Source organism: Candoia aspera, chromosome 5 (genome assembly GCF_035149785.1).
Source record: "Candoia aspera isolate rCanAsp1 chromosome 5, rCanAsp1.hap2, whole genome shotgun sequence".
NCBI lineage: Eukaryota > Metazoa > Chordata > Lepidosauria > Squamata > Boidae > Candoia > Candoia aspera.
In genome coordinates, this window is record NC_086157.1 from 76,473,510 (window position 1) to 76,490,132 (window position 16,623).

The window sequence follows — 16,623 nt, forward strand, 5'->3', positions numbered from 1 at the left end:
TTTCTTCCAGTGTTGGGCAAATTTTATTCTTGCTGCTGAGCACATGTATATCAGTAAATTATGGTATTTCTTGTTGATGTTTTCTGGGATTATGGGTAATTCTATAAGAATGCAATGGAAAGAATGGAATGAGCGTAATTGGAGCTTGCTGCAGGGCATCCTAAGGGGATGATTAAGGGTTTTTTTGTTTGTTTGTTTTACTGTTTTATCATTTTATAGTTATGTTTTATAGTTACTGGTTTTACTGCTGCTGTGAGCCACCCAGAGTTAAGTTAGGCAGCCATACAAATCTTTAAAAAAAAAAATTACGACAGCAATTGGGACTGGGATTTCAGTCAGTAAGCGATGAGGTCATAAACAATCCAGGCAGTCCCGGTTGCTGTACTAACCCCAAGACACACAGGTCATTAAGTGAAAAGAGGCAGGAGTCCCAGTTAAGGAGCACGGGGGTGCCACGGGGAGGTGTTGCAGGAGGGAAAGTCCTGAGAGGCCCGACACAGGTTGTAAGCGTGCCCATGGAGGCCGAGGGAAGCTGGGCGCGACTCAGCATGAGTGCAGGGAAGCCAGGGAAGGAGGCTGTGGAGTGACTTTTGACCTTCCCTGCTGGCTTCCCTGTTGACTTTGCTTGTGGGAAGCCGGCAGGGAGGGTCGCAAATGGCGATCACATGACCACTGTCCTAAGTGCAAGCTGGTTGCCAAACTCCTGAATCATGATCATGTGACTGCATGGGTGGTGCAATGGCTGGAACTTTGAGGACCAGTCATAAGTACCACACGTTCAGCACCATCACAACTTCAAATGGTCCCTGAACAAGTGGTCAGTAAGCGAGGACTATCCATATACTTAGTAAGAAAATATTGGATCTCAGCATAAGGCTAGGTTTCCTCTATTGAAAGAGCAGGACACTCCCAAAAGGCTTGCATAAATATAAATGGTTGGATATAAACAGAAGTGTCAAATCTATCAGAGAGTACTCAATTCTAAATTGTTTACAGTACTAAAAGTATGGGATAAATATAGAAGAATTCTATATTCAGAATTCCAGACTTCTCCACAAAAAATTAATCAGTAGAGAGGTACTATTTCATATACTGTAGATTGCAGAAATTAACAAATCTTTTAAGGCTCTTTCCTTGGAATGGTCAGAAGTGCCTCTTTGGTTCCAGTATCTTCAAATAAGTAATACTGTTCAAAAAGAATTTGTTGTTGATGTTGCTGCTTTTATTTTGATCACAGACCAGCATAAAACAAATAACATAATCATTCCAAATAAAAGTAGATGGAATAAAACATTAATAAAAAAAAATAGCATGGGATTACAAAATATAAAGTATAAAACCAGGATTAAAAAACTATAAAACTACGATCTATAGCCTAGTTTGTCCACAGGAGATGTTTAAACAGGTGCTGGATGGCCCTCTATCAGGAAAGCCAGAAGCCTGAACTGCGTAGGGGTTGGATGATCCGCAAGGGCCTTACCAATCCTTACATTCTATGCTTCTCTGAAAGTGTATATTAGGGACAATTAAGAAGTTAGTCTCTCAGCGTAACACCAATCTGTGCAGAAAGGAAAGGAAAGAAAACTAGGAAACAAGCAAAGAAACCTACTGGTTCTACTGAGAGAGTCTTTGAATTAAAGAAAAATTAGATATGATAGGAAAAGAAAAGCTGGTTAAAAAATATTACTATGTGACAATGTAGCTGGAGAGTACCAAGTCAGGGAACACCAACCCCTAGCCACTATTCATGGGCAGTAGCTTTACAGATTCTCAGACAGCAGTCTTTCCAAATACAGGTACTTCTCCCTTAATGACCATTCGTTTAGTGACAGTTCAGACTTATGATGGTGCTGAAAAAACTGACTGACAACCGGTGCTTACACTTAACAACTGTCACAGCATCCCCACAGTCACGTGATCACAATTTGGGTACTTGGCAACTGGTTCACATTTATGACCGTCACAACATCCTGTGGTCATGTGATTGCCATATTCAACCTTCCCAGACAGCTTCTGGCAAGCAAAATCAATGGGGAAACCATGTGATTCACTTAATGACCATGTGATTTACTTAATGACCATGTGGCTTGCTTAATGACCACGGTGATTTGCTTAATGACTGCCACAAAAAAGGTAATAAAATGGGGTCCGATTTGCTTAATAACCATTTTGCTTAGCAACTGAAACTCCAGTCTCAATTGTGGTCGTTAAGCGAGGACTACCTGTACATGATTTGGAGATGTCAAGTGCTGACCCAGAAATATTCAGCACACAAAGCTTGCATCTGCCACTAAGTCATCATGGCCCCTTCCATTAACCAAATGCTTGTTTTGTTACATACAAATGCCAACATTGGTGTGATGATCAAGAGGGTTCCGTGCAGCTTTGAAAACATTACTAATGTCATGAAGTTATTCTTATTACTTTTGCTACTACCACATTTCACAACAGAAAAATGTATGTTTATTTTCAAATTCTTCCTGGTTTTCACAATTTAAACAGCCCAGAAGTTTCTACTTGTGGCTTTTAACAGCTCCAGTTAAAAAGCACTGGGCAGCTATCCCATCTTCACCTTCTTAATGAAAGTGGCAAGAATAAACATTGAACCAAATAATGGGAAACACGGGAAAATTATGAATGGAAAAAAAGAACTATGAAGTTACTGTAAAATTCCATGAATTCCATAAAATTCCATCACTGGAAATACCCTTGATGTGCAGTGGTCTGTGCATAAGATACTATATGCATTTTATAGAATAAAATATGAAACAGAGAGGAAAAATGAATCCCAAAGCCTGGTTTCATGGGTAATTTTTCCTCCATTACCTCAGTGCAGTAAAATGTGTTCTGGGCTCAAGAAGGAAGTGATCAAAAAAGAACAAAGTCCTCTGTTAGGTCTTTATTGGCACCACACCTTACCAATGCATAATGCAGTTACATATTTTACAATGTGGTTCCACCCACGTTACCCTCATACAATTTCCTGACAACTAGAGTAATCAGATAATGGAACCAGTTATTAGATTTTAGAAGATAGAAAAGTCCTTTCTTATTGTAGTCTCCAAGCACATTGAATAGCCATCAGCTGGAGATACTCTAACCCTGGATTCCCCATATCGAGCAGAAAGGTTGGTTTACATCAGGGGTTGCCAAATTCTTGAGCTCACTGTCCCCTTCATGAAGTTTCAGATTATCAAGCCCCAAACATTTCTTATATGAAAATGATTTAATAAATACTACTTTAACTAATAGTACTATGAATAATAAGAAGAAAAAGATCGACCCCTTGGATTGTCCTATCAACCCTTGAATAGTCTCCAACCACTTTGGAGAACCCTGGTCTACATAGACTGCAATGGCCTTCTATATTGTAACAGATTTCCCAATGTTTCCAAGGTATCTCAACAATTTTCTGCACAGTCCTTAGATCTGAATTCAGCCATGCTAGTAGGCAGACTTGTTGCCAGCAGGCAGGCTCTTACATGTGTCGTCAACTTTTGATCAGCAGAAGCAAGTGTGCCCACAAGGTTTTCTTTTTTGCACCATACATCACAATTGTCTGATATAAGTCAATTGTGCTGGAGAAACAACATTATATAGCTGGCTTCAGTTTATAATCAGGTCATAAAGCTAGTGATCAGAGAGAAAGGGAGAGAACCTAGCTCTTTGGAGGAAGTGGAGAAAAAAAAATCCCAGAAATGTATGCAAGGGGAAGGGAGGAAACAACATTAGGTGACACACATATGCTTTCTAAACCACCTGAAAATTCACTTTGTCACCAAATTATTATGAGAGTCTCTTAAACTTCTCACATCTACAAAGATTTGACCAAATGAAAGATGTGGGGCCTTAGGATTAAGAAAATGTTTACAATGTTTCTATTGTCTCCTAAGAGTCATATTTTCTTATTTTTTTCCCCTCCACCCCACCCCCACCCACCCCTTCTCAAATGGAGGCCACAAATTAAAAGAGGCTGCAATTCTGTGCACAAAGCTAGGGATTAATCACCCATCAGACAAGTAAGGACTGGTTTTGGGGGTTGGATCCATATACAAAATTTAGAATTTAGGCCAAACATTGGATTGGATTCTATTGGATAGAAACTTAATAGCTTGTAACCTATGGGATGTTCTGTTCTCTGAGAACTGGCCAATCACCTTCCTTGTTCTATCACTAGAGTTGGTCACATGTCATGCAAAGCCATAGTTTGTTTAGACACAGTTTACTAAACATTTGGCTGGGTTCACAGAATATTCTAAACCACAGTTTACATACTATACAATGGCCTGATTCACATATGATACTGAGTCGAAGCTAAGCAAACTGAATAGTGACCTCACTACTATATGTAAACTTGGTGACAGTAAATTCATGCCAGGTTCAATCCTCAACCTTAAATATTGTTGAATGTGCACAGATACTGTAAGTGTAATGTACTGTATACATTCAGAGAAATAGGACCTTATTAAAGCACTCTTAGGGTTTTATCATAGCCTTGATCCAGGCTCAAAGCATTATCTCGCCCTAAAAAATAAACCACCCTGAGACAACCAAAGCACTGCCAGACAAGAGAGGATGCAGGAGGCCTAACTCTGATTCCTCCAGAAAAATATCAGAAGCTGTCATATATCAGGGACACTAATTGCCACTTAGCCCATGATGACTATTTTATTTATTTGCTGAAATGTCATAGATCAGATAGATACTTTTTTTTAAAAAAAGTGGAAACTATAAAATGTTAGGAAAAAGAATAACATATAAGCCAGCATGGATATCATTTTATGCATATCATTTTATATTTTTTACATATGATATTGTGGATCATCTGTGACATAGCATTCAGATGATGAAATACAGTATATATTTGAAGCCAAAGTACTCAAATGTGCAAGCACTTCTGCTTGTATGAATCAACCTTCCCAAAGTCAAGAGTGTAATTTGGGAAAGGGAAGGGGTGGTAAATGCTTATTCTGATCAATGTGACCTTCCTCCATCCTTCACAGAACTTGGCAGCTACCTAAAATCTCAGTATCACCACGAAAAGAGTCATCTGCATGATACATAGACCATATTTGAACATTAGAAACCTCTGACCTTGGACTTGACATCAGGTTCCAGAATTGAGAGAGAAGTCATTCCATGTGATACTTGGACCTTCTTTTCATCAAGAGCCTGGGACTTAACAAGTTTTAAACCCTTACTGAGACAATTATAAACTATATGTTTATGCTGAATATCTTTTCCTGTTGCAGTGTTTTTTTCCTTACTGAAAGTAGTTGATAGGTCTATTTCTGTTGTCTCCCCATCCCCAAGTGAAGGTGTGTTTACCTTGGACAAGAGAAACCAATAGAAGGAGTTTCTGTAATACTCCAATCAAATATTCAAAAACCTTGGAGCACTTCTAAGGTGAGGCAGAAGTGATCGCCAACTCCTATAGATTAAGGTCATAATTCAGTATAGTGTCAAATACATGTTAGGTTTCATTTATCATATTTCATACTGTATATTTATGTTTTGCAATTAGTTGTTCCAGGACAAGTCTTGTGAGGTTCCTATACATATACAGAGAATTAGAGTGCAGGACTTTGCATTTAAATATAATAAAGAATGTAATTACAGCATCTAGGGTAAAGTTTTCATTGAGTCACCTCAATATATAAATATAAGTAGCTGATCATATAAAATACTCAATACAGCCAAGATACAGCCCAAGAAATAGTTATACTCAACTTTCTAAGTAGAAACCAGATTCTAACAGTTTAAAATTTGCTGAGATTCTTTGACCAAAACAACTTGATTGGAACTTCAAGCACCTATACTTGTAAAATAACATTTCAAGCTGTTATTTCTATTTATAGAACACTATAAAGATGGGACGCGGTGGCGCTGCGGGTTAAACCGCTGAGCTGTCGATCGGAAGGTCGGCGGTTCGAAACCGCGCGGCGGGGTGAGCTCCCGTTGCTAGTCCCAGCTCCTGCTCACCTAGCAGTTCGAAAACATGCAAATGTGAGTAGATCAATAGGTACCGCTTCGGCGGGAAGGTAACGGCGTTCCGTGTCGTCATGCTGGCCACATGACCCGGAAGTGTCTATGACAACGCTGGCTCTAAAGGCTTAGAAACGGAGATGAGCACCGCCCCCTAGAGTCGGACTCGACTGGACTTTACGTCAAGGGAAACCTTTACCTTTACCTTACATAAAGATAGCAAAATACTTGCACATACAGCCCCCCAGAACAGAAAAAATCTGCAATCTGAATCTAACAACCAGTTCCCTTGCATATATTTGTATAATATGGGCATTTTCTATTGAATCAAATTATCCATTCAGTCGTATCTGACCCTTGGCGATTCCATAAGCCAGCTATCTCCATGATTTCCAATCTTATACAGCTTCTTTCAGTTGCTTTATATTTTGGCCTGTGTCAGCTTTGATTATATCCAACCAGCGCATTCTTTGGCATCCTCGTCATCTTTTGCCACTGACCATTCCAAGCATAATGTCTTTCTCCAACGATGTTGAGCTTATGACATGACCGAAGTAACTAAGTCTAAGTTCTGTTACTTTTCCTTCTAGTGACATGACCAGTTTTATATGCTTCAACACTTCTTTATTTGTTGTCTTTGCAGTCCAAGGGATGCACAAGAGCCTCCTCCAGCACCATAGTTCAAACAAATCAATTTTCCTTCTATCCAACTTTTTCATCGCCCAACTTTCACAGCCATATGTATTTATGGGGAACACGATAGCCCGGACTAGTCTACACTTAGTTGTCAAGCTGACATCCTTGTTTTTACAAATCTGATTCATACTCATCATTGCTCTGAGACCCAGCATGATTTGGCGTTTAATTTCTTGGCTGCATTCGCCATTTTTATTGACCAGTGATCCTAAAAAGGTGAATTCTTCCATGCATTCCACCTCCTCTCCATCAATTTTGAAGTTTCCATTCCTTGCAGTTGTCATGAGTTTGGTCTTTTCAATATTCAGAAAGAGGCCAAACTTCTCACTTTCTTCTTTTGAGTTTCATAATTAGGTGCTTTAGGCCTTCCTGAGTTTCTGAGAGGAGGGTTGTATCATCTGCCTATCGAAGGTTATTGATGTTTCTTCTGCCAATTTTTACCCTAGTTTTTGATTTGTCTAGCTCCAGTTTCCTGAAGATCACTTTGGCGTACAAGCTGAATAAGAAAGGTGACAGAATGCAACCTTGTCTCACACCTTTCTTAATCACACCATTCCATTGGGCAGTTTCAAAAAGCAAACATGTCTGTCATGGTCTCTTTGTACAGTTCTTAACAAGGTGCTGTGTCCCACCTTCTTTTGCTTGAATAGCAAAGTTTAGATTTTGATTAGTCAATATTGGACCAATCTATGGAAGTTCCTGTTCTCCCTCTTTCATCTCAGCAAAATGAACATGTCTGCACAACTAGCCACTGGCAAAGAACATTTTTGAAAAAGACTTGGGAAGCCAGTTAGGACAGAGTGTGCACTTGTATTGACAACTTCTTAAAAGTAAATGGTTTCCTTTCCTACAAACACCAGCAGCATGTCTGTCTACTGTAAATACAACATAAGTCCTTTGTAATAAGTGTACCTGCCTGGATAGGATGGGGGGGCGGGGAGGGTATATAACCTTTGGACCTTGATTTGCCATTTTAGAAGAGAAGTAAAATCACTTTAGATCTTTGTAACAAACATCACAATACTAGTATGGTTGTATAACTCTGTGGAGTTAGAAATAAAGCCAAGGCCTTGCAAAGTTATGGGAAAAGTTGGAACATTAGGGAAAGTGCAATCCATTTGCAAGATCCTCTGAAGTTTTAGACCTCACCTAACAAAAAGACTTATCTTGAGGAAGAGAGATGTGCTTAAAGGATCCTGCAAACCAATGGCTTTACTAGGAAAAGAAACCTAGACTTCTTCCAGTATGACAAATAATTGAAGAGGGAAGCTTTGATCACAGGCAAAGCATAGATAGGAAATTGAATTATGGGGATAATGTATGTCTATAAATTTGGGATTAATGAAGCAATCCATTGCTGCTGAAATCTACTTGTGCAGAAAAGCTTATTGTGTTCTTTTTCCCCTTTGTCTTTATTTAATTAAACAAAACAAAGAACAAAGGGAAAAAAGGGGGGAATAGGGGAAAAATTGTTCTTAATGAAGGTACTCTTCCTGATGGACAGACTAGGAGCCAGTAAACCCTACAACCAACTATCAATTCAGCATAAATATACCAGATATAGTAAGCAAGCCAGACCTCAACAGTGTAACTAATGGTAAAGATTCAAGTTCCGTCCTTCACATCTCCAGTTAACCAGTATCAGATAGCAGGACTACAAAAGGTGGGGGCACTAAAAAAGGAGCTGCCAGTTAGAACAGTCTAGCAATAAACAGCCTACTGTCCTTGCCACCTTGCACAAAGTCCACAAAACTCTTGTTAGGTTGTTTAGGCCTACCTTGCCTGGGCAGAAAAGATCAGTACCTTGAGCAAGAAAGAGTGTTCTGAATGTGCTGCCCTCATCAAATCTGAACTTTCAGAAATCTTCCCTGTCAAGGTAGGGAAGAGGCTATATTTTCCCAGCCACTATGCACTTTGAAAGCATAGATCCACACTTTAAAACAACAACAACAACCCTTTCCTCTCTTTGTGTCACTTATCTGATCTTCAGGGAATAATTTTAATGGAATGACCTGCCTAGTTTGATGTCTGGCAAAAGGAGGACATGCCCTCATGTCCTCCATCCAGCAGGCATAGCCTTAAAATCAAATATTGTCCGGCTTTTTGAGTAGCCACAAACTATCTCTTCCTGAACAGCTTTTCTCCAAGGCACAGCACTTCCTTAAAAAATGCTAACTGCAAGTTAACAAGCTCAGATCTGTGACCTTAATTAGTTGATTAGTACCCTGCAGCCCACTTTGACTGCTGCCTGAAATTGACAAGACCTTAATCAGTTACAGGCTGAAGACTTTTGCCTCCTAATTGGCTCTAATACATTCCTGGGATTGAAAAACCAATCTCTCCAATGTTGGAAAAAGTAATTACATATACATATAGGCCTCAGTCCTTTTTTTTTTTTTTTTAGTTTTTCACTTTAATTTTTGTCATGGATGCTAAGAAAGTTAAACAGTAAGGTGCCCTCCTTTTCCCCCATTTGTCCGCCTTTCCAATTGTCCATGTCCTCCTTTTCAGATATCTGGTAACCCTATGCCTGGTGCATGCTAGGTCATTTTTGGGTTCTTAACCACTTTGAACCCAAACTGTTCAATCTTAGTCTAATGGTCTAAGTCCAGAAGTATTTCATTCAGATTAGACAAGAGTCAATTGTTTCACATCCCTTGAATTTGTAGGAGGGGGTGGGAGTGAAGAAGACAGGGTGGAAATGAGTGTGGGGGGGGGGGTGTTAACCCTCGTCCAACTCAGTACTAGCCCCATCTATGTGACATCTGAAAAATGAGCTCCTAGAAAATATGGCCTCCCAATGTTAAAAAGATTACTCCACAGCTAAAATACTGAGTTAGATGGACTCGTGCTCTGCCTGATTATAGAGCAGATTCATGTGTGTATAATATCTCATTTAACCCAAACCAGATTTTGGATCCCTTTTTGCCTTAAGGACCATATTTTCTCAGAAAAAGCAATAGTAGCTACATTGGCCACGAGAGAAAAGACCTGAAATTCCACAGAGGCAATATCATGATTAGGAATGTGTATTTCCTTAGAAGTAACCAGTGAGGACTCATATGCTGGTTATGGTACACCAAGCTACACTCAACAAGGCTACAATGAAGAGTGATTTCAGAATATCTCTTTTTCTGACTCTAGAGTATATGTTCTCTCTCCATCCCTCTTATATAGAAGTAGCAAGGCAGTACCTATTTAGGAAAGCATTTCAAAACATCCTTTTCCCCGTATCAGTATGGGGAAACAAATTGGAATAATTTCAACTTGCAGGGTGATATGCTAGAGTAATCTTGCTAATTTTTGCTTCCATTTTAATTAGTTCTATATAAACAGCTCAGTATTGTTGTTCCACATTATAAAACAGAGGACATCTTTGAAAACAGAAGCATTAACAAAGCTAACCTCCAAGAAGAGCAAGAACCAGGGATAGATTTATATTGCTTGTTCCTAGAAATATCTCAATATTTCTTTGTATATCTTTGTAACACTAGACACCCCTAAAGCCATATTCTGTGCCATATTTGAAAAAGCAATAGATGAGGGTAGAAAAATAACATTTTTGCAATGGGACACTAATGGACATTTATCCTGGGCTCAAACTATGTAACAGTAATTAAAATAGACTTCTGGATGAGGCTTTTAGTGTGCACTGTCCCGATCTTGTTGACATTTATATTACAGTCACCCATTTGTAACCCTCCTGCTTTCCCTATTACCTTCTAATGATACATTGCCTCTTCACAAAGAGGCATCCGCCTGGACGCACAACAAATTAATAACAACTGTGCATTTATCATACTGTAAAACTTCAGATTTTTACTATAGAAAATCATACAACAGATTATTGACTGACGAAGTAATCCTTCTCCCTATCCATCCCCTACAAGTGTACTAAACAGTAGCAAAGTAGCATGACTCACCTGCACTGATAATAAGGAGTGGGACCCCTTCTTTTGCTTTCATCGTGCTGCCTCTGCTTTCCCCAGCCTTTTCTTGGAGTTGCCAAAGATGCAGGTGTTAGTGAAAGTGCTATCAGATCTTGGAAGAAAGAACAATTAATTGCCTCCCAGTTGTAGTTTGCCCTGTCTTCACTTCCGCCCTGGCTTTTTCCATTCCCTCTTCCTTGTATACTTCTTTACCCTTTCACCCCTTCTAACAAGAATTGCAAGATGTGTCATGTTAGATTTGTTTTCACATCTTCTATTCTCTTGTTGAAAGGCCAAGGAAACAATGCCTTTCTAACTTGCTCCGCCTTATCCGAGGTAAACAAGCCACCCTTACAAATTTATTTTGGTAGACAAAAGAGCATGCAGAAAAGAGCCAGTGTCATTAGTGTACAGTTTCCCAAACTGTGAGGAGTACCTCCCTTGGAGATGTGTAGACAGAGTACAGGGAGGTGTGAAGAACCTTACAGTTATATATTGTTATAATAAATCCACCTTTTCCAAATTTTCATTATATTGTTTTTATTGCTCATTTGTGTTCATTTTGGTGTCTGAATTTTTAGAGGAGGTGTGTACATTAAGATTACACTAAAGGGAGGTCTGATGGCAAAAAGTTTAGGAATCCCTGGTTCAGTGGTTAACACGTTGGATGAGGACTGTGGAAACTCAGGATTAACTCCACAGAAACTCACAGGATAACTTTTTTGTTGTTTATTCGTTTAGTCGCTTCCAACTCTTCGTGACTTCATGGACCAGCCCACGCCAGAGCTTCCTGTCGGTCGCCAACACCCCCAGCTCCCCCAGGGATGAATCCGTCACCTCTAGAATATCATCCATTCACCTTGCCCTTGGTCGGCCCCTCTTCCTTTTGCCTTCCACTCTCCCTAGCATCAGCGTCTTCTCCAGGGTGTCCTGTCTTCTCATTATGTGGCCAAAGTATTTTAGTTTTGCCTTTAATATCGTTCCCTCAAGTGAGCAGTCTGGCTTTATTTCCTGGAGGATGGACTGGTTTGATCTTCTTGCAGTCCAAGGCACTCTCAGAATTTTCCTCCAACACCACAGTTCCAAAGCATCGATCTTCCTTCTCTCAGCCTTCCTTATGGTCCAGCTCTCGCAGCCATATGTTACTACGGGGAACACCATTGCTTTAACTATGCGGACCTTTGTTGTCAGTGTGATGTCTCTGCTCTTAACTATTTTATTGAGATTTGTCATTGCTCTTCTCCCAAGGATTAAGCGTCTTCTGATTTCCTGACTGCAGTCAGCATCTGCAGTAATCTTCGCACCTAGGAATACAAAGTCTTTCACTGCTTCTACATTTTCTCCCTCTATTTGCCAGTTATCAATCAAGCTGGTTGCCATAATCTTGGTGGGTTTTTTTGAGGTTTAGCTGCAAGCCAGCTTTTGCACTTTCTTCTTTCACCTTCATCATAAGGCTCCTCAGTTCCTCTTCGCTTTCAGCCATCAAAGTGGTATCATCTGCATATCTGAGATTGTTAATGTTTCTTCCAGCGATTTTAACTACAGCCTTGGATTCCTCAAGCCCAGCATGTCGCATGATGTGTTCTGCGTACAAGTTGAATAGGTAGGGTGAGAGTATACAGCCCTGCCGTACTCCTTTCCCAATCTTAAACCAGTCCGTTGTTCTGTGGTCTGTTCTTACTGTTGCTACTTGGTCGTTATACAGATTCTTCAGGAGGCAGACAAGATGACTTGGTATCCCCATACCACTAAGAACTTGCCACAATTTGTTATGGTCCACACAGTCAAAGGCTTTAGAATAGTCAATAAAACAGAAATAGATGTTTTTCTGAAACTCCCTGGCTTTTTGCATTATCCAGAGCATATTGGCAATTTGGTCCCTAGTCCTCTGCCTTTTCTAAACCCAGCTTGTACCTCTGGCAATTCTCGTTCCATGAATTGCTGAAGTCTACCTTGCAGGATCTTGAGCATTACCTTACTGGCATGTGAAATGAGGGCCACTGTTCGATAGTTTGAACATTCTTTAGTGTTTCCCTTTTTTGGTATGGGGATATAACTTGATTTTTTCCAATCTGATGGCCATTCTTGTGTTTTCCAAATTTGCTGGCATATAGCATGCATTACCTTGACAGCATCATCTTGCAAGATTTTGAACAGTTCAGCTGGGATGCCGTCGTCTCCTGCTGCCTTGTTATTAGCAATGCTTCTTAAGGCCCATTCAACCTCACTCTTCAGGATGTCTGGCTCTAGCTCACTGACCACACCGTCAAAGCTATCCCCGATATTGTTATCCTTCCTATACAGGTCTTCCGTATATTCTTGCCACCTTTTCTTGATCTCTTCTTCTTCTGTTAGGTCCTTGCCATCTTTGTTTTTGATCATACCCATTTTTGCCTGGAATTTACCGCCAATGTTTCTAATTTTCTGGAAGAGGTCTCTTGTCCTTCCTATTCTATTGTCTCCTTCCATTTCCACGCATTGCTTGTTTAAAAATAATTCCTTATCTCTTCTGGCTAACCTCTGGAATTTTGCATTTAATTGGGCATATCTCCCCCTATCACTGTTGCCTTTTGCTTTCCTTCTTTCTTGGGCTACTTCTAGGGTCTCAGCAGACAGCCAGTTTGCCTTCTTGGTTTTCTCTTTCTTTGGGATGTATTTTGTTGCCGCCTCTTGAACAATGTTGCGGACTTCTGTCCATAGTTCTTCCGGGACCCTATCTACTAATTCCAGTCCCTTAAATCTGTTCTTCACCTCCACTGCATATTCCTTAGGAATATTAGTGAGCTCATATCTAGCTGATCTGTGGGTATTCCCTAATCTCTTTAGTCTGATCCTAAATTGTGCAAGAAGTAGTTCGTGATCTGAACTACAGTCAGCTCCAGGTCTTGTTTTTACCGACTGTATAGATGTCCACCACCTTTGGCTGCAAAGGATGTAGTCAATCTGGTTTCGGTGTTGTCCATCTGGGGAAGTCCATGTATAAAGCCGTCTCTTAGGTTGCTGGAAGAGAGTGTTTGTTATGCACATTGAGTTGTCTTGGCAAAATTCTATCAGACTATGTCCTGCTTCATTTTGTTCTCCCAGGCCATGCTTACCTGTAATTCCAGGTGTCATTTGACTGCCCACCTTAGCATTCCAGTCTCCTGTTATGAAAATAACATCTCTTTTAGGCGTGTTGTCCAGTAGGTGCTGCAGATCCTCATAGAACTGCTTTATTTCAGCTTCTTCAGCAAGGATAACTTTAGGCCAGTTATTTTATCTCAGCCCAGCCTACCTCATAGGATTGTTGTTGTGGGGAAAAATGAAGGCAGATCTACAGTATGTTTATATTGCCATGAGTTTCTGGACAAGAAGCAGGATATAAATTGAACAAATAAAAAAAACAAAACCCCAGCAATAAGCCGGATTTCCCAAACAGCCAGGTAAATGTGCTAGTACAAATACCATGAATGGAACAATTACAGCAAGGCAACACTGGTATTGCATGTTTACGTTTTACTGGTGATGATTAAGAGGTGGCCTTTACTTGTCATTAAAGAAATCACAACACTTCATGCTAGGCACTATCTGTGGTATTGTGGTCTAATTTTTTTCTTCTCCTAGTGAAAAGCTGCAATATTCTGTTCATTCAACATCGTTGCTACATTCCATGCTGTTAAACATGTCCAACTTCCTCAACTTTCCAAACTTCCAAACTTCCTTGGAGTTTGTTGTGTAGGTATATACAGTATATAACTAAAGTATTTTTTTCTGGTATCCTATGTTTTCTATAGATCAGCACTATAGAAGTATGAAACTTTAGCCTCTGACAATATTCTTCCAGAGGAATGCAGACCTTGACTTAAATGTGTTCCACATACATATTAGATGATCAGTGTTTACAGTCAGAGACACATTCCTATGTTCTTGAATTAAATCCTGGAAATGAAAAATAATAACTTCCTGAGAAAATTGTGTTAGACTGCTGCAGCGAAGGCAAAGGATCTTATGACACCTTGAAGACTAACTAATGAGATTTCTGGTGGGGATATGGTGGACTGAACAGGTGTGCCCATGGGCTCTGTAGGCAGAATTGACAACACGGCACTTTTTTCAGGCTCAGACAGGTTTTTTCCTGAAGCCCAGGAGTGTTTTCATGGACAAAGAAAACACCAGAATCACCCCATCTGTCCTCCAGAACAGCAACTTGCAGCCAGAGGATCGCAAAAAGTGTTCATGCTAATCTAGTAAGAGCCGCCAGGAGGCTGGGATGTCACCATTTCCAAGCCACGCTGTAGTCTTAAAGGGACACTAAGACCAGCCACCCCATTCCTAAATCACCCAACTTATATCTTTTTAAGTTTATGTACCATAAGAGAGGCTTTCTACAAGAAGGAGAAGCGGACTCTCTTGGCCCTTATCGTTATTTTTGGGATTAATTTTTAAAAATCATTTTTAAGTTTTTGGATTTTGCTTTCCATCCAAATATTAAGGAAGGTTGAGAGTATGTAATCATCTCCCTGTTATTATTTTTGCAGTAAATTTGAAGATTTTAGTATTCTCCTACAAGTTGAATGTGCTGTTTTGAAATTTTAGCTTTCTGCTGCTACTTTCCCTGGGGAACTGCCCGTTATCATATTTTTACTTGTGTAAACACATCTTGGAATTTTTCCATTATCTCCCACTTTCACTAGTTAACTCCCTAGGGGGCACTAAAATCTACTGCATGAGACATGGAAGATTTCAATCAAACTCTCTCAGATTTTCATCAAGATTTTAAACACATTCGTTTTGATTCCTGTCAAGCTATTATGCAAGATATTCAGGACGTTGCGGAAACCATGAGCTTTAGAATGTGTCATCTGGTTGGGGATGTTATGGAATAAACTGAAGAATTTAACAATGATAGAAATGTTTCTTCTAATGGCAGGATCGAGGCTTCTGTTGAAATGCCAGATGAAGATTGGATAGTTGAGGTGAGGAAATTAAAGGGAAAGATCGAGTTGCAAGCTATAAGTGAAATTGATTTTCTGATGGAATATTATGGAAAAGAAGGGATTATTATGTATGGGAGATTTTCTGTTGGGAAGCTGGAGTTTTTAAAGGTGGCAGTTGGGCTGTTTTCTTTATGAAAAGTGCTCTGTATGTATTGTGGGGATATGTAAATGCTCTGGTTTGTTTTGAAGTGGGGTAAGGGTTTAAGAATGTTTATCTGGATTGTTTTTAGGGCTTGTTTGACTTCATTCTTCTTTAATGATTTGGATTATGATTAATAAGGTATAATAATAAATGCTTGGTTTTAGACTTAATGTGATTAAGATTATTATAACTGTTGTATTATTAATTATAAGGGCAGACAATTTATATGCTTTTAATTTGATCTTTATTATAGTAGACAGAAATGCATAGAATAGTAGTAGGAAGAAAATAATTAAATAAATGTTATCTTTGTGGGGGGAAGTTGATTAGGAGGTGTGTGTGTGTGTATTCTTCTTTTAAAATAAGGGGAAAGAGCAATTGTATTTAGTGATTTTCATATTGTGCCAATGGAATGATCTATTGAAATAATGTGATTTTGTTTTAATATAGACTAAGGGATTGATTATGGAAGATTGTACATATCCTTGCTGTTAAAAGTCAGAAGTCACCCCTTGTATAACTTCTAAATAATTTTTTTCTCTTGTGTTTTCACACGCTTTGTTTTCTTTTTTTCTTTTTGTAGTTTTTTTTCTTTTTTGTAGTTTTTATCTTTGTCCTAAACCTAATAAAATTCTTATATATAAAAAATGTATTACTGCATAAGCTTTTGTGGATCACAATTCACTTCTTTAGAGTGTCTGTGGCCAAGCCCTATAATATAACCACCTCTGTTCAGACCTTTGGATAGTCACATTAAGGGATCTTATTCAGGCATTTCTCAAACTATGAATACCCATTCAGTGATGAGTTAAAAAAAGAACGTAACAGTCACACTGGCTTCCAGGAGCTTCTGTGAAACTGAAAGATAGACAACCCCTTTTGACTGAACAGTTGT

The 16,623-nt window shown here is 39.3% G+C and overlaps 1 protein-coding gene across 1 annotated transcript in view; it reads right to left on the reverse strand.

The window, feature by feature from the left end:
• GPA33 (glycoprotein A33) overlaps positions 1-10,744 on the reverse strand; it is a 32,435-nt gene extending 21,691 nt beyond the window's left edge. The window contains exon 1 of the mRNA XM_063305524.1: positions 10,605-10,744. Within this exon, the coding sequence (XP_063161594.1) occupies positions 10,605-10,647 (43 nt within the window). The 5' untranslated portion in view covers positions 10,648-10,744. The remainder of the gene's footprint in view (positions 1-10,604) is intronic.
• Positions 10,745-16,623: the final 5,879 nt, after the last annotated feature.